At 42.6% G+C, this 24,913-nt stretch overlaps 1 protein-coding gene across 1 annotated transcript in view; it reads left to right on the forward strand.

Annotated features, from left to right (window-relative positions):
• Nucleotides 1-24,913, forward strand: part of SDF4 (stromal cell derived factor 4) — a 67,262-nt gene that overhangs the window by 12,158 nt on the left and 30,191 nt on the right. The window contains exons 2-3 of the mRNA XM_089652558.1: nucleotides 1,246-1,580; nucleotides 21,771-21,907. Of these exons, the coding sequence (XP_089508684.1) occupies nucleotides 1,276-1,580; nucleotides 21,771-21,907 (442 nt within the window). The 5' untranslated portion in view covers nucleotides 1,246-1,275. The remainder of the gene's footprint in view (nucleotides 1-1,245; nucleotides 1,581-21,770; nucleotides 21,908-24,913) is intronic.

A 24,913-nucleotide genomic window follows, 5' to 3' on the forward strand; every position in this document is an offset into this window, starting at 1 on the left:
AGGTCCGCCTGGTCACATGCCACATGTATTACCCTTGTAAGGAAATGTACAGCAGAGTAACACAGTGTGAATGGGGTCTAAAACTTCTGTTGGGTTCATTATATATCATAAGGTTCACATACATAGTTATTGCATTGTGATCGCATTAAAGCAAAACTATAAATTGCGGCATGTATGGCTGAGCCATAACAGTCTACATTTGCACAGCATCCCAGGAGTTCTTCATCTTGAATTAAAGCTGAAGTTTGATCTGTGTATATTTTGCTGTGTCTGGTTCCTCCCTATCCCCTTGATGTATTTTTAAAGTAAATTTTTCATTGCATACCTATAATCACTGGGTCTCTAGGCTTCTCTTTGCACTTCTGGTGGGTGGGGCCAGCAGGGTGCTGAACATAGCTTCCTGAAAACTTCACAGTACATTTTGGGAGGAGGTATGCAGATATCAAAATTCATTGATCTGTGGATATCAATCTGGAGGACTGGAAGTCCTACACAGGCTGTAATTGCATGTAGACATTTGTAAATAAGCCCAGCCCACATGGGATGCTGAGTCTCTGCTTAAAGAACTGAAATTCAACAAATGAATAAGGCAGGGCAGAGACAGGCTGGGGAGGAAAGCGCTAGATGACGCTGGATGTCCTCCAGCCAAGAAACAAGATGTGCTCTATTTGACTTGCAGCAGCTTTTAATGCGTTCTGCGAGAATCTCACAGTGTGCACTGAAATCAGTGTAAGCATTTTCACTACAAGACATGAGCACATATAACTGTGCAAGACTGAAGATAAGGAGATCAGCTTTAAAGTGTAAACTCACCTTTAACAAAACACGAAACGATAAACTAACACAACATCCTTCATCAGTCCCCTATATTTACCTGTGTGGGTGATGAACTGTCTGTGCCCATGTAGCCAGTGTAGCTACTATTTTCCCCCTCCTTTTCCCCCTCCTTCTGCCAGGCATCTGGGATAGGTCAGAGCGATTCTGATTGGTCAGCACTGACACAGAGAACCACTCTGATCTGTCCTGGAAGCCGTACAGAAAGAAGAGAGGAAAAAAATGGGGATTTAAAATCCCCAGACCTCTACACCAGCTGTGTGGGCTCTAACTGCTTATCACCCATTTGGGTAAGTACAGTGGATGTTGGTTCACTTTTTTTTTTTTTTTTTTTTTTAAAGGTGAACTAACCCTTTTAAAGGTTTCTGTTCTATGTAATAATTTTTTTTTTTTTATGTATTTGTTTGGCAGGTATCGCTCTACTCCTCAACATTGCCAGAAATGATGGTATCTAAGCAGGCCTTCATGTTCAGCTTGGGCTCCCTCTATCTCTCTCTTCTATTTGTGTTCCTTCTCATGGATGTTTATGCCAGGCCTGCAAACAATTCATCCTTAAAGGAGAAACCCCTGGACAACAAAAACGAGAATGAGATACTGCCCCCAGATCACCTGAACGGGGTGAAGTTGGAAATGGATGGCCATTTGAACAAGGAGTTCCATCAAGAGGTGTTCCTGGGCACAGATGACTTCAATGAAGACTCTGAGCCAAGCAGGAATAGGAAGAAACTATCAGCTATCTTTTCTAAGTAAGTTAGTGATTTCAACGTGAGTCAGGCAGTGCGCTCAAAGGTTAGTGATTATATATGTTTATAGGGAAATTAATTTTTGTAGTGCAGTGTCTGAAAAAGCTTAAAGATAGCACAATTCCCTTAAATTAGTAACAGTACAAGTTCATATTCAGTTCAGTGTGGTGGAGCATAATGTGACTGTTAGACGATCTAAGTATTGGTCACTTCTGCAAAGTACCAAAGTTCCTTATAACCGTGGAGGAGCCAGGTGTAATGCTCAGAAGCCCACCACTGCACATGAATTGAAGAATCAGACCATACTGCGATGCTGTGAAGAAAGTTCAGTCACCTTTTATGGGGATACAGATGAAACGGCACACGCTGAGAATCTTCCCACCTGAGGCTACATTCTAATGCATGTCACCCATCCCAGGCCTTAACCATAAGGATAGAGGCAGTCCAAAAGGGAGCTGACTGGCCAGATTAATTGGCCATGATATTAACTCCTAAAACCCATAAAACATTTAAAGAGGCATGTATAGGAAACTATAGTTCACTCCAAGAAGCAAAAATCCTGTATCTGGTATAGATATGCCTCAATAATCTTTATTTTCTTATGCAATAATAAAAAGTATAAACCTCCTACAAGAAAGAACCTCCTAAAAAGAAGACCCCAAATAGAAACAATAAAATCCTATATTCTGTCTATTCTAATATCAATGGGAGGACTAGTGCCCCATTGGTGTCAGTGGGAGGACTGGTGCCCCATCATTGGTGTTAGTGGTAGGAACTATGACCCACTGTTGCTGACAGTGGGGGAATAATGCTGTAAGGGCCGGATAAAAGCAAGCAAAGGGCCGCATCTGGCCCCAGGACCACAGTTTGGAGACCACTGCTTTAGGAGACAAGATTAGTCATAGGAACCCACATATTTGCCCTCCTTACAGGCTTTTCAAAGTAAATAAAGGAGTTATTGATAGTTTGTTTTGTTTTTTTTTACTGGAGCATCTCGGCCCCCGGAATGGAAGCATGTGTGACTGACACAAAGAAGGAACAAAAACTGAGACAGAAATAGCTCTTTATGTGGGTTTGTTATGGCACACCTCTCTATTGAAGTCTTTGGAAACTTTGCAGTAATGTGATCAGGGGATGCATCCTTGAAATTTATATGTAGAAACCATAGTAAAATTATGGTGGATTTTAAGAAAAGTTAGTCATTATTAGTACTGACTAATATGACTAATCTACAATACATCACTACTATATCACAACCTAAAAGTGCTAGACATTTGACTGCTGTGACATGAGTCTGAATCACAAGTTGTTTTTCTGGTGCAGTAGAGTAACAGATCACTCAGAATCGATATTTCAGCATTGAAAAGATGCCACTAGGATGAATTGTTTAACAGATCTGGATGTTTCTGCTGAAGACTCCTAAATATCCTGCTCCATCCAATTGTGATGGCCCTTACAAAGGAGTTTCCACTCTCTGTGTTTCATTTTTCATTAAAGAGGACCTGTATTGTATCAGCGGGTTCCAAAAATGCAAGCTAAGGGGCATAGAACTAGTCACAAGTATTGCTTACGTTAGTGGTAGTCAAATGCATTTGTTATAGAAGGCCTGAAGTGTGGCCCCCTGACATCACCAAAGGGCAGTACATTATATTCAATATATGCAATATTTCAGAAAGCTAACAGAGACCACAGACAACAGAAGATGGTCAGAGCCTACCAACAAGAGAAGGTAATGTTCTAGGAGTTGTTAAACACGGTCATAGACTGAAGACACATTAGCCGAGATTTCTAGACATTGCCAAAACATGGACTAATGTCTGCAGGTTCGGTACAAGGGGACTATCTGCTTTCTGCAGTTGATCTCTCTTTTACTGGCTTTCCATGCCACCTTTTGATCCACTGGATTTCAGTATTGGCTGGGCTGAGGCTTTAATGATTTGTGGTAGGTCTCCTGACATTTTCTTCTTCTTTTGTGTCCAGATAATTTCTAACAAATACCTGTGTGCATGTGGGTGTCCTCCTATTCCCTTAACTTTGGGCTCATGTATTTCTCTTTTCTCTGCTTTAGGTCCAGTGTAAGGTCCCTTTCAGACTGGCATTCTGATCAGATCTGTCTGTCGTTTTTCAGGCAGACCTAATTGGGAGGTCAGTGCAATTCTATGGGCAGGCGAGCGTAAATCGAGTCTGCTTTAAAAAAAAAACAAAAAAAAAAACTCCATCCTCTTCTGTCTAGGCCAGGGGTGTCAGACTAAATTCCTCAGTGTTACAATGGCAACCATATCTGTAAGACTAGATGTTTGGAGCACCCCACTCCTCTTACATCAGATGTCAAGAGCCCCTCCCACCATCAGAAGTCAAGAGTTCCCCATCCTCCCTTACATCAGTGTATTCCCCCCCCCCACCTTGTGCTGCTGCCAGGAAGAAGTTGGAGGCAGAGTTGGGAAGCAGGGTCTGGAGGTGAACCAGAAGATGGCAGAGTCAGCTGAATATTGAGACCAGGGAAGGCGGAGACGATGCGGTGCTGTGGTTGCACAAAGAGGATCAGGATCTGGTGGTGTAGTCCTGTCCTCTCTGCTGCTGACTGCTGAGACAAGATGGGGGTAGAGATGAGGAGTGCTGTAGCACCTGAGAGGTGCAAGTGCCACGTGAAATGGCCTGGAGGGACAGATTTGGCCTCCATGCCTTGTGCTTGACACGTGTTCTAGGCCGAGCAGATCTGAGGTAGCTAAGTGTAAACAGACAGCACAGTCCGTTTACTCCTGGCCACCCATAGAGCAGAGCGGGCTGTGTCTGTGTCCGCTCTGCAGAAACTGAGTGGAGACGGATGTGTCATTGGCCCGCTCTGCTTTGATCAGCAAGGGATCAGCTCACAGATCTCCTGCTGATCACAACAGAATCCGCCCCATGTGAAAGGGTCCCAATGATTCTTTCCTCCTATATTTTTTTTTACACAGCTGGAAGATTGAGGTGGGATAGTTCAGATGAGCTGCTTAAACTGAATTCCATAATTGGTGCACAGAGGCTACCTTTAGGCTGGTGGTTATGGCTTTACTGGTCATGCACAAGTTGAAGGTTTGTAGATATCTTTTGTGTTTTAGATTGCGCCCTGGTCTCATACTGAACACCACGCAATACCTTGCGTAGTATTGGAGACTTGGGCTACCCCACCTCTCCCAGGTGAATTACATACATTATATATGGCAAAAAGTATGCACCCACTCTGAGTTCAAGTGTTTCTGTTGAAGGCTACTGTTAATGCTACAGCTTAAAAAGACAATTGAGCATTGCTGAACCTTGTGGTAACCGATTGGGGAAGGTCCATTTCGGCTGTGCCATGTGCACAAAGCCAGCTTCATAAAGAGATGGTGTAGAGGAATTTGTGTGGCCTGCCCAGAGTCCTGATCTCATCCTATTGAAGACTTTTAGGATGAATTGGAAACGTTGATTGTGAGTCAGGTCTTCTCATCCAATATTCATACCCGACCATACAAAAGTTCTCTTGGCTAAATGGGCACAAACTACAACATACTCCAAGAACTTGTAGAGGCTGTTGTAGCCACCAAGGGTGGTTGCCAACTCTTTAATGCCCATGGATTTGGAATGAGAAAAGGCTAATTTTTACTGAATGTTAACAAACATTTTTGAGTGAAGATCCTCTACTCCTCAGTGCAGTGCTGACGGCAGGTATAAAGGTCTCCCAGCTGGTAACACATCAATTTTGCATTGTTTTTCAGTTTTGGGTTTAGCTGGAATTTTCAGTCACATTAGCAAATATTTTCTTTTGGTGATGCAACATTCTGTTTGCTTTTTTGTTGTATGCCATCCAATGTTTGAGTTTTCATCAAATGTTAATTGTTTGGATTTTGTTTTACATTTTTTTGGTCAGAATAATTTTATTAGAAAATTGAGCTTATTATGCAACACTTGCTGCAACCATATGAAAATTTTCGAGCCTGTCCAATAATTTTCTCATTAATTTGACCGAAAAAATAATCAGTCGAAAGACTACTACCTAGTCATGTTTATTGACGAAGTAAAGTACAAAATGTGGTAACGCCTATCAACCAGAAAGCGTTTAGCTCACTGAAGTTATGTCACTGAAAGATCTGCTTTTACTTGCTCATATAGGTTACTGCACTTTGTGGCTTACTTTGTTAAAGTGATATTAAAGGTATTTTGTTAATGACAAACATGTCATACTTACCTGCTCTGTGCAGTGGTTTTGTACAGAGCAGCCTTGATCCTCCTCTTCTCGGGTCCTCCACTTGTGCTCCTGGCTCCTCCCTCCTGCCAAGTGCCCCCAGAGCAAGCAACTTGCTATGGGGGCACCCTAGCAGGCTCGGTCCCTAGCCGCTGCTGTGTGTTCCTTTACACATGGTGCTCGACCCCTCCCCTGCTCTTTATTCACTGGTTGTGATTGACAGTAGAAAGAGTCAGTGGCTCCCGCTGCTGTCTCAGCCAATAAGGAGGGGGAGTCCCGGACAGCCAGATGAAGCTCGGGTAAATATTTAGGGGGGAGCTGAGCTGCTGCACACAGAAGGTGGTTTTTTTTTTTACCATTTTATGCATATAATGCATGAAGGTAAAAAACCTTGTACCTTTACAACCACTTTATCATGAACCTCTCAGTAATTTTACAAGGTTGCATGATTACATTTCTGACTGTCACAATATACAGCAACTGTATTATTTACAAAAAAAACCCTCCATTTACCATTAAAATGTCATCCTTGAGCTCCAGTCAGTGGTGATGCCTAGTCAAGGATGATGTCATCGGTCTGCTGCAGACTTGAGTATGAATTTCTTCAATCTCCTCTCCCCCAGTGATCAGATGTTACACTTTGTAGCAAGTTACAAGGCGAGAGGTTGCTGCAGTGGCTGATCTGTGTCATATATTTGTGAGCATAGCAAAGAACTGCAAAAGTGGCAGGATTTACATGATTGCGTCATCTATAAGCCAGCATATTAAAGTTCCAACAAAAAAAAAATGCTTGTTAGGTCAAGAGGTAGAAGAATAAGGTGTAATAGTTGGGTTACGCTTGGTGGCAGCAGGGCCTGTAGAAGGGTTAGGAAGCTGGTATACTGTGCTGTGTCCTCGTAGAATGATGGGCTTTACCAAAAAGTTGTAACTAACTCCAAGACCTACCGCTGTGCTGACCTACCTTTAAAAGGAAGCTCACCAGATGCCTACTACACCCTGCCTGCCTAAGTGGTCCATGGTGGATATATTTACATGCGCATTACCTATGCGCTTCTGGTGAGTGCGCATTTTTACTGTTGTTTCCAGGCACAAGCTTTTTGAATTCTGCTACGGAGGGGATGAACTGATCTGAACTTTTTATTATTATTTTTATCATTCATATTTTTACAAGTGCTGCACTTTCTATTTATACAATACTTGGGTTACTGCTCACTCTGGCAGGCTCCCTCAATCTGTGTGACCTATCTCCTAGCCTCTTCTGTAAGGCACTCCAGCCAGTGGTTGTATCACGTGGAATGCAGGACTAGCAGCCCTGCATTATACGTGAGGGCACCAAAGGCCTGCCTGAAGCATCAAATTAAAGTATAGAGCCTGCCGGAGCAAGTAATATGGTAAGTATAACAATCTCACTGCAAGTTTTTTTGTGTTTTATTTTTTTTTTCATTTTTTGTGTTTTGTGGGGCTTCTCTATCCCAGTGATGGGCTTTATGGCATTGTCGGGGAAAACTGTGAGCTCTGAGAGGCTAAAAATAGAGATGAGCTGGCTTTTGTCCAAACCCAGTGTACAGAACCTGTGGGAAGTTGTTATATGATTGCATCACAACTAGGCTAATCAGCTGTGGCCAGGCCATGCTTACCTACAGGTGCATGTGCACAAAGGGGCGGGAATGCTTGTGATAGCTTGCCTAACGCTGCCATGTGTCCTTTTTTTTTTTTTTTTATTCCATGTTGTAGAACCTAGGGGGGGGGTCAGGTCAGCTGAAAATTAACATCCAAGCTGATTTGTGATTGATGCAATATATATATATATACTCTTAGGCCTCATGTATACTAGTGGTTTAGTCTGTGTGTTGGAACCTGGTGTTTCGTGTGCCTGGGAGGAACTGGTGCAGGGTCTACAGCCAACAGGTTTAATTATATATATGGGGATGCATACTACTCGCATGATTTGCATTCTTGGACATATGCCTTGCACACAATACCACTAAGTACAGTGTCCAGTCGCTACGTATTTCAGCCTGTCATAAATTTTGACAGGCTGCCAGTAGCAGGGGGTGGACACCTGAAAATACTGGGATTTAATGCCCACAGGAAAAAGCGCTAGTGTGCGTGAGGCCTAACATGCACATCAAGTACTGTGAAAAAATCATTACAGTGGATGTATTGCTGCAGTCAGGGTTTTTGAATTAATTAGATACAAATGGAGAAACAGAAAAAGGGTGCACCGACCTAGTGCATTATCGTTTAAAATAATTTGTTAAAGAAACAAAAATAGGTATCATACTCACAATGGACATAATAACACCGGCATGTCAAACTGAACAAGGTGTATGATCCGTTCAGTTTGACATGCCTGTGTTATGTCCATTGTGAGTATGATACCTATTTTTTGTTTCTTTAATAAATTATTTTAAACAATAATGCACTAGGTCGGTGCGCCCTTTTTCTGTTTCTCCATTTTTTATCCAGTGTATTCGGACCACCCCGGTTTGTCGAGGGCAGCAAGCTGTGCATATTCCAGAAAATTCCAGAACATTCCTATTGGGTCTACTGAGTCCTTTCCTAGCGCTGGAGTAAAGTGTTTGTTGTGTTGTTTTTGAATTAACAGAAGAATGCTGTCATTCATTTTCACTTGCATTGAAAAAACACTGGGATAATTAATAGAGGAAGAGAGGAATTGAAAGAGAGGAACTGCCACTCATCTGAATAAGCCCAACATATTCTGCAAGCAAAGTTATAATATACAAGTCCTCCCCTTCCCATTATGAGGAACATCTGGTAATTTTTGGAACACCTCTGTTTACACTTTAGCAGTGAAGGAAGGGATTCCCAATTAATCTCACTACAGGCTTCTTGGTGTCTCACAAATACCAAAAGCCAGACAGTTTAAAGCTCAAAGGTTTATGGCAGCCACTTTGTACTGTTTTGGGAAAAATATCAACCTTCCCCACATGCAACTGGTGTCTTCATGGGTCAACAGAAGAATATAGGGCAGGAAGAGGTGGGCCACAGCTTGCCCATGGAAGCTTATTTATTTTTGGAAAAAAAAAAAAGAGCCCATGTTTTGGGAATCCTCCGGTTCTCTAAAGAGTATTCAGAGGTATCTTCTTTATAGGCAAGGATTACAAGGCTAGATGACCCTGTAGGGTCATTAAGGTCATAATTGCTTGACCCTGCTAAATCTCATAATGTGTGGCCCACGCAAACAAAGATTCTGCATTTAAATTAAGTGGACACAGCCTACCCGCTGTATTGGTGTTTTTTTTTTTTTTTTTTTCTGTTCTTGTCAATTACAGAATTAGCAGAATGAGCAGAATTAGAAATATTTGGTGAGCAAAACAGTTAACGTTTGTTTAGTCAGCAGTTTGGCTGCAGCTCTGCTTTATACTATATATGCATGGCAGGCTGATTTTTTTGTATGTGGGGTATAGGGTAAATCCCATATCTGTGCAAAATAAGTGATCACATTTGGCTATTCACCATTGCTTTAGAGCAAATACCTGATTCTGAGAAATCGTGGCCCACGTCTTCGGTAAGAGAGTGCTCATTGGCTCTTCCTGTTGGAAGCAATGCCTCTTCACGTACTTTTACAAGAAACTAAACCTGTCTGATTGAAACAGCTTGATAACCTGAAACCTGACTGAACGTTGTGGTTCTGAGAGGTGCAGAATAATCGCCCACGCACTTATAGATCTCTGTTACAGTATTTGCAGACTTTGCTGAGCTAGGTGATTTTTGCTGAACTCCATTGCACTCGTTTGTATTTAGTGTGAAAAAGGAAAAATATGGGAAATGATCCATAAGTGGGGAAAATTTTAACAGGGCGGTTGTGTTGATTGGTTTATCTATTTCTGTACAATCTTTGTGCCCATGCATGGATCAAAATTCAGCCAGTACCCACTGAACTGGCTGAATTTTGATCCATGTATGGCCAGCTTTAGACTTCTCTTGTTTGAAGAAATCTATACATACAGTCAGGTCCATAAATATTGGGACATCGTCACAATTCTAACATTTTTGGCTCTATACACCACCACAATGGATTTGAAATGAAATGAACAAGATGTGCTTTAACTGCAGACTGTCAGCTTTAATTTGAGGGTATTTACATCCAAATCAGGTGAACGGTGTAGGAATTACAACAGTTTGCATATGTGCCTCCCACTTGTTAAGGGACCAAAAGTAATGGGACAGAATAATAATCATAAATCAAACTTTCACTTTTTAATACTTGGTTGCAAATCCTTTGCAGTCAATTACAGCCTGAAGTGTGGAACGAATAGACATCACCAGACGCTGGGTTTCATCCCTGGTGATGCTCTGCCAGGCCTCTACTGCAACTGTCTTCAGTTCCTGCTTGTTCTTGGGGCATTTTCCCTTCAGTTTTGTCTTCAGCAAGTGAAATGCATGCTCAATCGGATTCAGGTCAGGTGATTGACTTGGCCATTGCATAACATTCCACTTCTTTCCCTTAAAAAACTCTTTGGTTGCTTTTGCAGTATGCTTTGGGTCATTGTCCATCTGCACTGTGAAGCGTCCAATGAGTTGTGAAGCATTTGGCTGAATATGAGCAGATAATATTCCCGAAACACTTCAGAATTCATCCTGCTGCTTTTGTCAGCAGTCACATCATCAATAAATACAAGAGAACCAGTTCCATTGGCAGCCATACATGCCCACTCCATGACACTACCACCACCATGCTTCACTGATGAGGTGGTATGCTTAGGATCATGAGCAGTTCCTTTCCTTCTCCATACTCTCTCTTCCCATCACTCTGGTACAAGTTGATCTTAGTCTCATATGTCCATAGGATGTTGTTCCAGAACTGTGAAGGCTTTTTTACATGTCTTTTGGCAAACTCTAATCTGGCCTTCCTGTTTTTGAGGCTCACCAATGGTTTACATCTTGTGGTGAACCCTCTGTATTCACTCTGGTGAAGTCTTCTCTTGATTGTTGACTTTGACACACATACACCTACCTCCTGGAGAGTGTTCTTGATCTGGCCAACTGTTGTGAAGGGTGTTTTCTTTACCAGGGAAAGAATTCTTCGGTCATCCACCACAGTTGTTTTCCTTGGTCTTCCGGGTCTTTTGGTGTTGCTGAGCTCACCGGTGCGTTCCTTCTTTTAAAGAATGTTCCAAACAGTTGTTTTGGCCACGCCTAATGTTTTTGCTATCTCTCTGATGGGTTTGTTTTGTTTTTTCAGCCTAATGATGGCTTGCTTCACTGATGGTGACAGCTCTTTGGATCTCATCTTGAGAGTTGACAGCAACAGATTCCAAATGCAAATAGCACACTTGAAATTAACTCTGGACCTTTTATCTGCTCATTGTAATTGGGATAATGAGGGAATAACACAAACCTGGCCATGGAACAGCTGAGAAGCCAATTGTCCCATTACTTTTGGTCCCTTAACAAGTGGGAGGCACATATGCAAACTGTTGTAAGTCCTACACCGTTAACCTGATTTGGATGTAAATACCCTCAAGTTAAAGCTGACAGTCTGCAGTTAAAGCACATCTTGTTCGTTTCATTTCAAATCCATTGTGGTGGTGTATAGAGCCAAAAATGTTAGAATTGTGTCGATGTCCCAATATTTATGGACCTGACTGTATATGGCTAGCCTTTATGCCCATTCACGTGGGTGACCAGGGGTGGTAAAAGCAAATGGTCGTGCTGTGATTTTACCACCTCCTAAACAAGGACATGAAGCCATTAAGGGCTGTACACATTCTGGCAAAAAATTAAACCCCCTATCAAGTTTGGTGGGCAACACCACCACCTAACGTGACCCATTCAAGATGATAGGGCTGCAGCTGTGTGCAATGTGCATGGCTACGACATGGTGTTTCAGCCTTTAGAGGGTAAAACAAGTGGTTAGGAGGCCACATATTGCTACCAAGCTGCCTATCTTGCTTGTTTCCTTTGTTTGACCAGAGGGAAGAAAGTGTCTGATTTGTAAACACACAGAGCCCTCCTAAGCAGAAACCTCAGACCTCTTAGGTGGGTGTCATCCTCACTTTCACGTATTGGGTTTCCTCACCATATCTGTGGGGGCTGCAGTGTGTAAGGAAAGGGGGGGCATGCATGCTAGGTGGTTTCCTACAATAATCACATTGCACAGGAGTGTGAAGAGAATTGTGGTTTTTACACTCCAATGTTTGTTTGTTTTGTTTTTTTTTAGTTTGTGTATTTTATCTGCATTTCAAGTGTGATTTCATGAAGAGATATTGTTTTTACTTTGTGGTTTTTATTTCCTAGAATTGTTAGTTTGTTTTTGCTTTTAGTTTGTGTTTTATAGTAATGGGATGTTTACAAAAATTAGGTGCCATTCATAGTAGAGTGATTGCAGTATGATCGTTGTAAACAGATGCATAACAGAGATCCCTTTTCAGCATTCCTGGGTGTTTTAAGGGGGTTTTCTCCTTTTTTATTCCTTTTATGCTGAGCATACACATATCAAAATTTGGCAGGTTCAGCATGAACAGGCAGAATTTCAGTCTTTGTATGGACAGGGTGGTTGTACAGAAATTGATCTACCGATCAACTTCTGTACAACTGCCCTGTCAAATTTTTGCCACTCACTCAGCACCACCGACTATAGCTGGCAGTACTGATCAGTGTATTCTGACAGCGCAGAAGTCTCCCCACTGTCAGAATACAAAGGTGTGATGGGAAGGATTGCCCCATCCACCTAGAACAGTGGTTCTCAACCTTTCTAATGCCGCGACCCCTTAATACAGTTCCTCATGTTGTGGTGACCCCCAGCCATAAAATTATTTTCGTTGCTACTTCATAACTGTAATTTTGCAGTGGGAGGAATAGTGCCTCATCATTGGTGTCAGTGGGAGGAATAGTGCCCCATCACTGATGTCAATGGGAGGAATAGTGCCCCATCATAGGTGTCAGTGGGGGGAATAGTGCCCCATCATTGGTGTCAGTGGGAGGAATAGTGCCCCATCATTGGTATCAGTGGGAGGAATAGTGCCACGTCATTGGTGTCAGTGGGAGGAATAGTGTCCCATCACTGATGTCAATGGGAGGAATAGTGCCCCATCATTGGTATCAGTGGTAGGAATAGTGCCCCATCATTGGTGCCAGTGGTAGGAATAGTGCCCCATCATAGGTGTCAGTGGGGGGAATAGTGCCCCATCGTTGGTGTCAGTGGGAGGAATAGTGCCCCATCGTTGGTGTCAGTGGGAGGAATAGTGCCCCATCGTTGGTGTCAGTGGGGGGAGGAATAGTGCCCCATCGTTGGTGTCAGTGGGAGGAATAGTGCCCCATCATAGGTGTCAGTGGGGGGAATAGTGCCCCATCATTGGTGTCAGTGGGGGGAATAGTGCCCCATCATTGGTGTCAGTGGGGGGAATAGTGCCCCATCATTGGTGTCAGTGGGGGGAATACGGCCCCATCATTGGTGTCAGTGGGGGGAATAGTGCCCCATCATTGGCGTCAGTGGGAGGAATAGTGCCCCATCATTGGCGTCAGTGGGAGGAATAGTGCCCCATCGTTGGCGTCAGTGGGAGGAATAGTGCCCCATCGTTGGCATCAGAGGGAGCAATAGTGCCCCATAAATGGTATCAGTGGGAGGAATAGTGCCCCATCATTGGTGTCAGTGGGGGGAATACGGCCTTATCATTGGTGTCAGTGGGAGGAATAGTGCCCCATCATTGGTGTCAGTGGGAGGAATAGTGCCCCATCATTGGCGTCAGTGGGAGGAATAGTGCCCCATCATTGGCGTCAGTGGGAGGAATAGTGCCCCATAAATGGTATCAGTGGGAGGAATAGTGCCCCATCGTTGGTGTCAGTGGGAGGAATAGTGCCCCATCGTTGGTGTCAGTGGGAGGAATAGTGCCCCATCGTTGGTGTCAGTGGGGGGAGGAATAGTGCCCCATCATTGGTAATAGTGACACCAATGATTGGGCACTATTCCTCCCACTGACACCAATGATACTTACCTTGCTGACCCCTGCTCCAGCCAGGGCTCGCTCGCTCCCTCCCTCTCCCATGGTACAAACACTTACCGGTCAGATGGCTTCCTTCTCCGGCCGCTTTCCTCCTCTTCACTCGCTCGTGCTTCGCGGTGCCGCTCGGCTCCTCCTTTCCAAGCTCCACCTCCTCGCCGGTGATTGGCCGCCTGTGTGCCTCTCTTGAGCTACAGTTCCGGCGGCCAATCACCGACGAGGAAGGATTGATCCCGGGGGTGTGTCCAGATGACAGGGACGGCATGTCATCCCGCCCACACCTGCAGACGGATCAAGGAGTGGTGTCTCGGTTCCTAAGGCCATCGGAAATATGTGTTTTCCGATGGTCTTAGGCGACCCCTGGGAAAGTGTTGTTCGACCCCCAAAGGGGTCGCGACCCCCAGGTTGAGAACCGCTGACCTAGAATGTGTGGATAAGGAAATTGATGTTGTTGGTTTTTTTTTTGTTTTGTTTTTTTTCCCCTTCACTCAGAGGGTCTATGGACTGCCTTAGAAAGCCAGTAGTTAATTCATCAGCTGTTGGACAGATGCTGAACTTTAGTGTTCATTGTACTCACAACCTGACTAAACACTTGTTCCACAGCTTTGATAGTGAAAAAAATTTTTTTTTTCTGGAATTCCTCCTAAAAAAAGCAGTGCACTTCTTGGTAGATAAGGTGCCTGGGCACTCTTGTGCCCCCATCCTCATAGCTATATATCTGCAGTGTGAGAGCTAAGGCACTGCTGCCTTTGGCTGTTAGTGTCAGGAGATTTGGAGGAAAATTCAGTAATGTCTCCATTGTGCTGCTCACTGTTCTCCTTGCTGGAGGCTTTAAAATGAGAAAGCAAGACCCTGTGTCTGCTAGGATGGCTGTCTGCAAACAGAACGACAGCACAGAATAAGGCATGGGAAATTAGCATTGGATAAAAGATCAAATGTAAGGAGATCAAAGGCAGTACTGATGACTAGTCCTTTATCCTCTGTCGGTCTTTTTTGATGTACAGTTCCTCTTTAAGGGTAAGGAAACTTTCACACAAAATATAAGCAAGCCATAGATGATGCAATTTTTTTTTTCTGCAAAAACAGGTTGCAGGAAAGAAAATCACACGATTCTCCTATTAACACAGTCGTGTGGATGGGGTAATCCCTCCCATGGAGCAATTGTGTTTTGCTGGTGGGGAGCTTTTTTTTGTCAGCAGAACCCAATGATTACTGCTAGTGGCTATAGCCACCAACAGTAATCACGTGAAAAATCTGACAGGTTAGTTGTACTGAAGTCAATCGATGGATCAACTTCATTACAACTAGCTTGTCCATAGGTGCTTTAAATGTTGGCTGGTCCCTGCTGACCCAACTGAGATTCGATCCATCTATGACCGGCTTTACTTAGATCTTGTTCCAAGGTTAATGGCATACATTACATTCCTCCACTCATGGACGTCTGTGAGGTTGGCAGATGGTATCTGATCTGACCATGGCCCTGTAGAAATCTGTGGGGCCAAACTGCACATGTGCATACTATACCTCAGATTAAGATGTCAGTGGAGGAATGTAACCAATGCTACAGACCACCAAGTGAGATCTAGGTAAAGCTGGCTGAACAAAAATGGGTTTCTTTCATTCAGCCTTAGACTTGAACAAAATAAGTTCATCAGATTCCTCTATCCACACAAACACTGAGAATGGATATTGTATTCTGTTAGCTGCTACACCAGCTTTTTTGACAAAAGTCAATCTGAGTAATCCACTTTGGGCAAGCTGGCAGGGCCACCGACAGTTAGAATTTTGTCCAATTCTCCAGAATTTGCCGAATGTTTAGCCAGTTTTTAAGTATAGGGATTTGATGGGAAAAGGAGGGCAGGGTTGAGGTTACACCTACTTAGGGTAGGGGGGAAGGTGTAAGGAAACGTGTGTAAGGCTTTGTACACACTAAGGAGGGTTGAACGGAAAACAGACCGACTGATCGCTGTACCAACACAAGTACACCAATCTCCCCCCCCCCCCATACTGTTGTGTGTTGTGTTCTAACAGGGGACTGCCCCCCCAGAACATACCAGTCAGTACTGTCAGCCATTGGCTGAGAGTGCCGATCTGAAGACAATCAGTGGACCACCTTCGGTCAAGCCTGTTCGACAGAAGCCGGACAGGCTGCCGTACACACGGGCTGAATGTCAGCCGGTTTCTGTTCCGGTAACGCCCGATATTCAGCCCGTGTGTACTTTAGCTTAAGTGTCCTTACTATTTAGAGATAAGCACTACTCACTGAAAAAACACTATACTTTTCCTTTTATTTCTTTTGAGATGTGAAATCTGATTTCTCTGCATTGCGCCCACGGTTCTCTAGTTACTCGCCTCTGGGGCATAGGAGTCTTGTCATCAGTCATACAACTGACTTCATACATGTCAGATGGTCACCGATATCAGTTCACTTTATATTGTAAACAACTTGTGTTTTTTTTTTTTTTTTTTTCTAAAAAATCTTGTTTTCTTTATTCTGAAGATATAGAAAAAAATCCCAGCAGCTTCGTCACCTGTGGCTGTTTGTCATCCTGCTAAGCGAATATCTGATTTGGGGAAATGAAGCCTTGCTTAAAGTGTGCCCACACAACCACATCATCTTCTATTTTTCTGATCGGGCTTTGTGCGGATGTAGGAAGTTCCGCTTCTCTCCAAATGTCACCACTTATTACAGCAAAAATGTTCTGCAGGTCCTTTCAGATAAAGACTGTTCAGTTGTACTCTAGTATGCTGACACTGAGCGTTAAGGCAGAACACCAGGCACTGGACTCCAAGTCTGCCATTGCCCACCCCCAGATTATTATTATTATACAGGATTTATATAGCGCCAACAGTTTGCTCAGCGCTTTACAATATAACAGGAGACAATACAGCAACAATACAATTCAATACAAGAGGGTTAGGAGGGCCCTGCTTCTTGGAGCTTACAATCTAGGAGCATCTTGTCCACTTGCAGTAGATCTAAAGCCAAAGTTTCTTCCTTTCTTATTAAATTTGGATAAACTGGGAAAGTGTCAAAAGCCAGGTCAGGTTTTTTTACTGTGTGTCCCCACTGGGAAAATTCCCCCCATTTATCCTGGTGGTCATTGTCACTAAAAGTGATGGGAAATCCATTACCTTGGATTTTTTTTCAATGAAGACACACCTATTGCAGTGCCCACCAGTACAGTGGATTTCTCAGCACCTAGGAGAGATTTCTTCTCACTTTCTGTTGTCTCTGGAACAGAAAGTTACAGAATACAGTGCTTTGCGGTGTCCAGTGCGTTACAAAGTATTATTATACAGGATTTATAAAGCGCCAACAGTTTGCTCAGCACTTTACAATATAACGGGAGACAGTACAGTAACAATACAGTTCAATACAAGAGGGATAGGAGGGCCCTGCTCCTTGGAGCTTACAATCTCGGAGGGAGGGGCTAGTGGTACAAAAGGTAGTAACTGTGGGGGATGGACTGGTTGAAAGAGTAGAAGGTTCCATTATTAGCTGAGGGCAGGATAGGCTTCCCTGAAGAGAGAGGTTTTCAGAGATTGCCTAAAAGTGAGAAGAGTAGGCGATACTCTGATAAATTGGGGTAGAGAGTTCCAGAGGATGGGGGAAGCTCTGGAGAAGTCCCGGAGACCAGCATGGGAGGAGGAGACAAGGGAGCTAGAGAGTAGGAGGTCGTGTGAGGAGCGTAGAGTACGGTTTGGGTGATATTTAGAGACAAGATCGGTGATGTAATTTGGGGCAGAGTTATAAATGGCTTTATATGTTACTGTTAATGTCTTGAATTTTATTTGTGGGGCAATGGGAAGACAGTGGAGGGATTGGCAGAGAGGGGTGGCAGATACAGAACAGTTAGTAAGGTGGATGAGTCTGGCAGCAGCATTCATGATAGACTGAAGAGGGGATAGCCTGCGATGAGGTAGGCCAATGAGGAGGGAGTGAATAAGTTGCTTAGTGGTTTCCGAGGTTAGGAACAGACTTATCTTGGAGATGTTGCGGAGGTGAAGTCTACAAGATTTGGACAGTGAATGGATTTGGGACTGAAAGGACAGATGGGAGTCTAGGATTACACCTAGTACCCTGGCATGAGGGAAGGGACTGATGATTGTGTTATTGATCTTGATGGAGAAGTCAGGGGAGGGGGCACGGGCTGGGGGGAATGCTAAGAGCTCAGTTTTGGAAAGATTGAGTTTGAGGAAGTGGAGTGACATCCATGCTGTTATGTCGCTTAGTAGGTTAATAATGTGAGAGGAGACTGAAGAGGTGAGGTGAAGGGTAGAAAGATAGATTTGTGTCATCAGCATAGAGATGGTACTTAGAGCCATGGGAGTTTATCAAGTGACCAAGGGAGGAGGTGTAGATGGAGAAGAGAAGGGGTCCAAGGATAGAACCTTGAAGGACCACTACAGAAAGAGGGAGTGAAGAGGAGGAGACTGAGTTAAAGGTAACACTGAAGGAGTGCTGCGATAGGTAGGAGGAGAACCAGGAGAGAGCAGAGTCTCTGAGGCCAAGAGAGTGGAGTTTTTTGAGGAGGAGGGGATGGTCAAGTAGTAAGAGTATGGAGTAGTGGCCATTGGTTTTAGCTGTTAGTAGATCATTAGTGAGTTTTGGTAGGGCAGTTCCAGTGGAGTGTAGTGAGCGAAAGCCAGACTGTAGAGGGTCAAGAAGGTTGTCAGTGAGGTAGGAGCTCAGGCGATTGTAGACTAAGCGTTCTAGGAGTTTAGAGGTAAATGGCAGCAGGGAGATGGGTCTTAAGTTGTTCAGGTTGGTGGGGTCCAGGGAGGGCTTTTTAAGTATGGGAGTGATGTGCACATGCTTTAGGGGGGAAGGCATCAGTAGAGAGGGAAATATTGAGGAAAGTGTTGAGGGAGGTTTAGTATAAGGTATGCTAAGTGGGATGGATGTCTGTGCAGTGGCGATGCCCCTACGAATTGCATCAATCTTGTTTTTGAAATGATTTGCAATCTCTTGAGCAGTTAGTGAGGTACTGGGTGGAGGTGGAGGAAGTAGAGCGTTAAAAGTAGAGAAGAGACAACGGGGACTGGATGACAAGGTATTAATAAGAGTGACAAAGTAGGCTTGTTTGGCAGCATAAAGGGAGGAATTGTATGTTAAAAAAGCAGATTTATATAGGGTGAATGCTTGCTGGGATTTGGTTTTACGCCACAATCACTCCAGCACACGGCTATGTCGTTTTAAGATTTCTGGTGTTGTCAGTCTGCCAAGGTTGTAACGGTCGGGGCCTGATGCTTTGTGTTGTTAGAGGAGCAAGTGAGTTTAATGCGGATGAAAGCGAACTGTTGTAGACAGTTGTGGCCAGGTCAGGGCAGGACAAGGGAGAGATTCTGTTATAGAGTTAGTCAGTTGCAAAGTGGAAAGGAACAGGGTTCAAGTTGTGAAGGTTTCTGCAGGTAATTGCTTGCTGCTTGGAGGGATAGGTGTTTGAAGATGACAACACTTTAAAGGTGATGAGATTGTGATCAGAGAGAGGAAAGGGGGTGTTTGTGAGGATGTAGGGAGGGCAAAGATGGGAGAAAACAAGGTCTAATGTATTCCCCATCAATGAGTGGAGGACTGTATACACTGTGCTAATGCAAAAGATGAGGTTATGGTGAAGAGTTGGGATATAGCTGGGTTGTTGACATTAATAGGGATGTTAAAATCTCCGAGAATGATAGTGGGTAGTTCAGAGGAGAGAAAGTAGGGTAGATGTTTCATTATTTAACAAAAAAAACTCTTTAAGCATTATTTGAGGTGACCCAGTGACATACCCAAAGGGTGTCCTTTTTTTTTTTTTTTTTTTTTTTTTTTTTGTGTCAAACTGCGAAGTACCCAGTTGGACTGACACTTAGGTAACATGTCTTATCTGGCAAAGGATTTGTGGATAAACCCAGTCACTTTTCTGATTCATAATTCACTTGCAGATAGAACAACCAAGAGAGTGACCACATTCTCTGTTACAGTAAAGCTCATGAAAAACTTAACTGACATTTACTTTGCTAAAGCATAAACAGTTTCATAATGTGTTGAACATCAGCACTGCTGATCTCCTTCAACCTCTTTGCAGCTACTTTGTGACTACATGTATTCCAGCAAAGGCTGAATAGTATTCCGGGTGAGTTTCCTGATTGTGACAATAGCAGACCATACCTATGTAATGTGCATCCACACAACCCCTTGCAGTCTCCATTGTGAAAGCACAGGAGTACAATTGGGATACAACATTGTCAGCATAACAAAAGTGCCTGAAGTGGGGAACGCCATGGTCGGATCACCAGGTATTATTTTAATGAAGCTGCAGATTTAAATATATTGAATATGACAGCCTATACTAAATTTTTGTATCTGGGTTAAAAAAAATACTTTGCGGTCACATACTGTGGGTATAGAAAAGAATCACCCCCCTTTAAAGTATTCACCTGCTGTTGCTTTGCATTCTGAAATGAAGACAGACACAGTTTTTGTTTTATCCAGCTGTATTTACTCAGTGAAAATTATAGCATCCAAATCAAATCCCCCCCCCCCAACTTCCTACACATGACTTGTAAACTCAGAGAGGTGTAGCTAATCACATTCTCAGTGGCACACAACGCCATTTGACTTTCAACTGTGAACAGCTGTGTTTATTTTAAATTGGCTTAGCATGAGAAGAGCTTTTCTGGAGCATTTCAGTGCCTGTAGTGCAACTGAAGCAATCTATCAACTATGGGTGGCAAGTCACTGTCAAAAAATCTCCAGGATAAAGTTGTGGACAGGCACAAGTCAGGAGATGGTTCTAAAACAATTCTCAAATTCTTTGTCAATGCCTAGAAGCACAGTGAAGTCTATTACTAAGTGGAAGGTATTTGGTACAACACAGACCCTCCTTGGATCAGGATGTTGCTCCAAACTGGAAGAAAGAGCCAGGAGAAAACTGGTAAGAGAGGCTACCAAGAACCTATAGCAACTCTGAAGCAGTTGCAGGAATTGATGACAAAGAGTGGTCATTGTGTGCATGTGACAATATCACAAATTCTCCACAAATGTGGCTTGTATGGGAGGGTTGCAAGAAAAAAGCCACTCCTTAAGAAAGGCCACATGCAGTCATGACTGACCTTTACCAAAATGCACCTTGAAGATTCTGAGGCCACATGGAAAAATGTTCTGATCAGATGAGACAAAAATGTAATTATTTGGCCTCAACACTAAATGAAATGTTGTGTGGCGGAAATATAATACAACTCACCACCCAAACCACACCATTCCTACAGTAAACTATGGAGGTGGTAATATCCTGTTATGGGGGTGTTTCTCTGTATCAGGGACTGGAGCACTTGTCCGTATAGAAGGCAAAATACTGTCAAATTCTTGAGGAAAATTTTGCTGCCCTCAACCAGAAAGTTGTCAATTGGGTAAAAGGTTTACCTTCCAACATGACAACGATCCAAAGCACACAGGAAAAATGACCACACAGTGGTTGAAGGAGAAAAAGGTGAATGTCCCAAAGCACACAGCAAAAATGACCACACAGTGGTTGAAGGAGAAAAAGGTGAATGTCCTTGCATGGCCTAGTCAGAGCCCAGACCTAAATCCCATTGAAAATCTGTGGGATGACTTGAAGACTGCAGTACACAAATGGTCACCATCAAATTTAACTGAACTTGAGCAGTTCTGCAAAGAGTGGGCAAATATTTCAAAGCCTAGATGTTCGTAGAGACATATCCCAACAGACTAAAGGCTGGAATTAAAGCAAAAGGTGGGTCAACAAAATACTGATACAAGGGGGTGATCCTTTTTCCAACTCTGTTCAGTGATTCTGTTTTTGAATTATTTTTTTTTTCTCTGACATGTCGATTGTTTATATGTTGCAGTGAGTAAATACAGCTGGATAAAACAAATACTGTCTTCATTTCAGGCTGCTACGCAACAAAATGTGATTATTTTAAAGGGAGTGATTCTTTTCTATGCACACTGTAAAAGCATAGTTTATCTTTCATGTGATAAAACAGGTTTGCTTTATTTTCTTTCTCCTTTTTTTCAAGGGTGGATGTGAACAAAGACAACCAAATTAGTGCACAGGAGATGCAGCAATGGATAATGGATAAGACCGAGGAGCATTTTAAGGAGGCTGTGAAGGAGAATAAGCTTCACTTCCAGGCTGTGGATCCAGATGGGGATGGTAGGAAATGGTTCAGTTAGATTGTGTAAAAGACTGCCAGAGGACATGCCTTGTAAGCTAAGTTGTAAAGCTCTGGGTGAAAATGTACAAATTTAGTGTTAATGGTCAATCTGTGTTGCAGATCAATAATTAAGGAAAGGAAAGAGACTACACTTTTTACTCTCATGCACATTAGATGTATTTAGGACTGGAATACATATTGTTGGACCATAGGCTTATTGAGTCTCTGGTCAAAGTAAACATAGAAGTTATGTCGATTTCTGACCATGCTCCTGTCACAATGCAATTGCTTTGGCGTAATGAACAGAGGGGAGGAAAATTATGGAGGCTGAATGAGTCACTTCTCCAGGATCAAGAGACGGACGGGGAAGTTAAGAAGGAAATAGTGCAATTTTTTGAAGAAAATTACTCTGAGGAAGTGTTGGTAGCTATGGTGTGGGAAACACACAAGATCTATATTAGAGGAATTTTAATAGCTATAGGAACAAAAAAGAAGAGGGAAAGAAGAGAAAAAATAAACCCACTTTTAAGGGAACTGTGATTTAGAGCTGACACAAAAATAGAGTAACAAAAGAGATCACGCAGAAGATAATAAATAAAAGAGAAGAATTAAATAATATCCTGGAAGAAGAGAGGAGGAGAGTGTTTAATAAACTAAGTGAGAGGTATAGATGGGGGGATAGACCAGGAAAGTGAGGGCTCAGAGGAAAAACAAGTCTAGGAATCATATTGAGAAAATAAGAGATAATAAAGGAGAATTGGTTCATTCAACCAAAGATATAGTAAAAGTTTTTAAAGAATATTACAATAAGTTATATAATATTAAGCCTCATGGTACCATAGGAGAAGATGAAGTAAGAAATAAAGAGAGAAGACAGGCATATTTAAAAAAGGCGGGATTACCGAAATTAAGCGAAGAACAATTAGAATCCCTGCAATAAACTGCAATAACTCAGGAAGAAATACACCTTGCATTAAAAAGCACAGTAGCTGGGAAAAGTCCAGGACCCGATGGGTATACAGTGAGATATTATAAAAAATATGAAGAAATTTTACTACCTAAATTGAGAATATATATGAATGCTTTGGGAGGAATTTCCTTTCATCTGGAGGGAAAGAGATCTAAAATATCTGGGTATAAAGCTGACTGTATCCTTAAAGAATCTATATAGATTAAATTATATCTCACTACTAAATGAGATTAAGGACGAAATAAAGAAATTAGGAAGAGGATTTCAGTCATGGATTGGTCAGTAAACTTGATAAAAATGGTAATTGCTCCTAAAATTCTATATAAATTTCAAATGATACCAATTAAGCTCCCAGAGGCATATTTCAGAATAATTAAAAAACATGTAACATATATCTGGAGAAATAAGAAGCCTAGAATAAACTATGAAATCTTAAGTAGAGATAAAGGAAAAGGCAGACTGGGGGTACCGGACCTGAAGAGATACTATAACTCAGTAATATTGGCAAGAATTTTTGATTGGACACATAATGCACAGGAGAAAAGTTGGGTAAATATAGAAAACACACTAAGTTATACTAATTTAAGTAGAATCATCTGGTTACCTCCTCAATTTCGAGGATTAGATAAAAAGATAGCACAGGTCTGTTTACACGTAATGTTTTGAGAGTTTGGGATACTTTACACAAGCAAAGGGGGAGGGAATTTAATTCACTGTTAATGCCCCTAGGATCCACAGAGTTTTTTCCTCCAGGTAAAGAGAGTATTACAGGGAAGTGGATAAAGAAGAAAGATGTTCAATTAAGAGATATAATGGCGGGAGAAGAAATATGTCCACTTAGTGAACTGGAAAGTAAGAGGGATATATTTACGAGAATGGATGAATGGCGTTATTGTTAACTAAAACATTCTGTAGGGAGTTTCCCAATGCCATTAAGAAAAAAAGATTGTAACCCTTTGAGCACTTATTAGATACACGAGGAGATGGGAAGCACGGGATTACTAAAATATATAAGATTCTCACAGGATTAACCACGGCTATAAGGCCATAATTTATAGAGAAATGGGAAAGGGATTTAGAAGTAATAATTGATGAGGGAAAACAAAAGAAAATATATAGTTTAATTCATGGGAATGTAAATATGAACAAAGTGGTGTTGGTCAATGTCAGGCTCTTATCATGGGGGAGGGGGGTGTTTGTCAGTGTCAGAGTCTCTCTGTGGGGGGGGGGATTTTTGTGTTGCCTAAGGCAGCATGAAACCTAAATACACCACTGGTCCAGCATCATGTAGCGCTTTCCTCCCCAGCCTGACTGTCCCTAGCCTTCCCCTTTAATTTATTGGATTTCAGCTATGGAGGCTCGAAAGAGCAGGACCCTCAATCCTCTCATGTTTTGCATTGTATTGGTATTGTTCTGTCACATGTTCTGTCCCCCTTTGTAATGTACAGCGCTGAGTGAACTATTGTCACTTTATAAATACTGTATAATAATAATAATAGAGGCTCAGCATCACATGTGGGAGTTAACTAGGGCATTCTGCCTGCGAATATAGTCTGACTAGGAACACCCACTTCTCCAAACTGACATCAGCCCATTGAGGAATTCTGATATTTGCATAACTCCTTCAAAGAGCCAACCTACATCAAGGATTTTGAGAGGAATACTGAGGTTGCAGTGATGTTTTCATGAAGCTATGTACAGCCCATCCTACCAGCTATGATCTGTCCAAATTGCATACAGAAGCGCATAGACCCATTGATGATATCACCGAGTCTAAGATAAGGAATGTAATGAAAATGTGTTTTATTACAAAAAAATGAATTAGTCTGTTCATTGGTAAAGGGAGGAACCAGGGAGGGCAAAATATCTTTAACGCTAACTCAGACTGAACAGGCTGGAAAGGAGTGAAAGCATGCCAAGTATGTGGTATTAAAGTGAGGCTGTTTCTTTTTGACCAGCTTGAGCAAGCCAACAGGGTCATTTCAAAGCTAATCTCTAGGCACAAAAACTTTAATGCAAAGTGATAGTCAACCAT

This window comes from Staurois parvus, unplaced genomic scaffold (assembly GCF_062004578.1).
Source record: "Staurois parvus isolate SC_StPar_1 unplaced genomic scaffold, SC_StPar_1.0 ptg000686l, whole genome shotgun sequence".
Lineage (NCBI taxonomy): Eukaryota > Metazoa > Chordata > Amphibia > Anura > Ranidae > Staurois > Staurois parvus.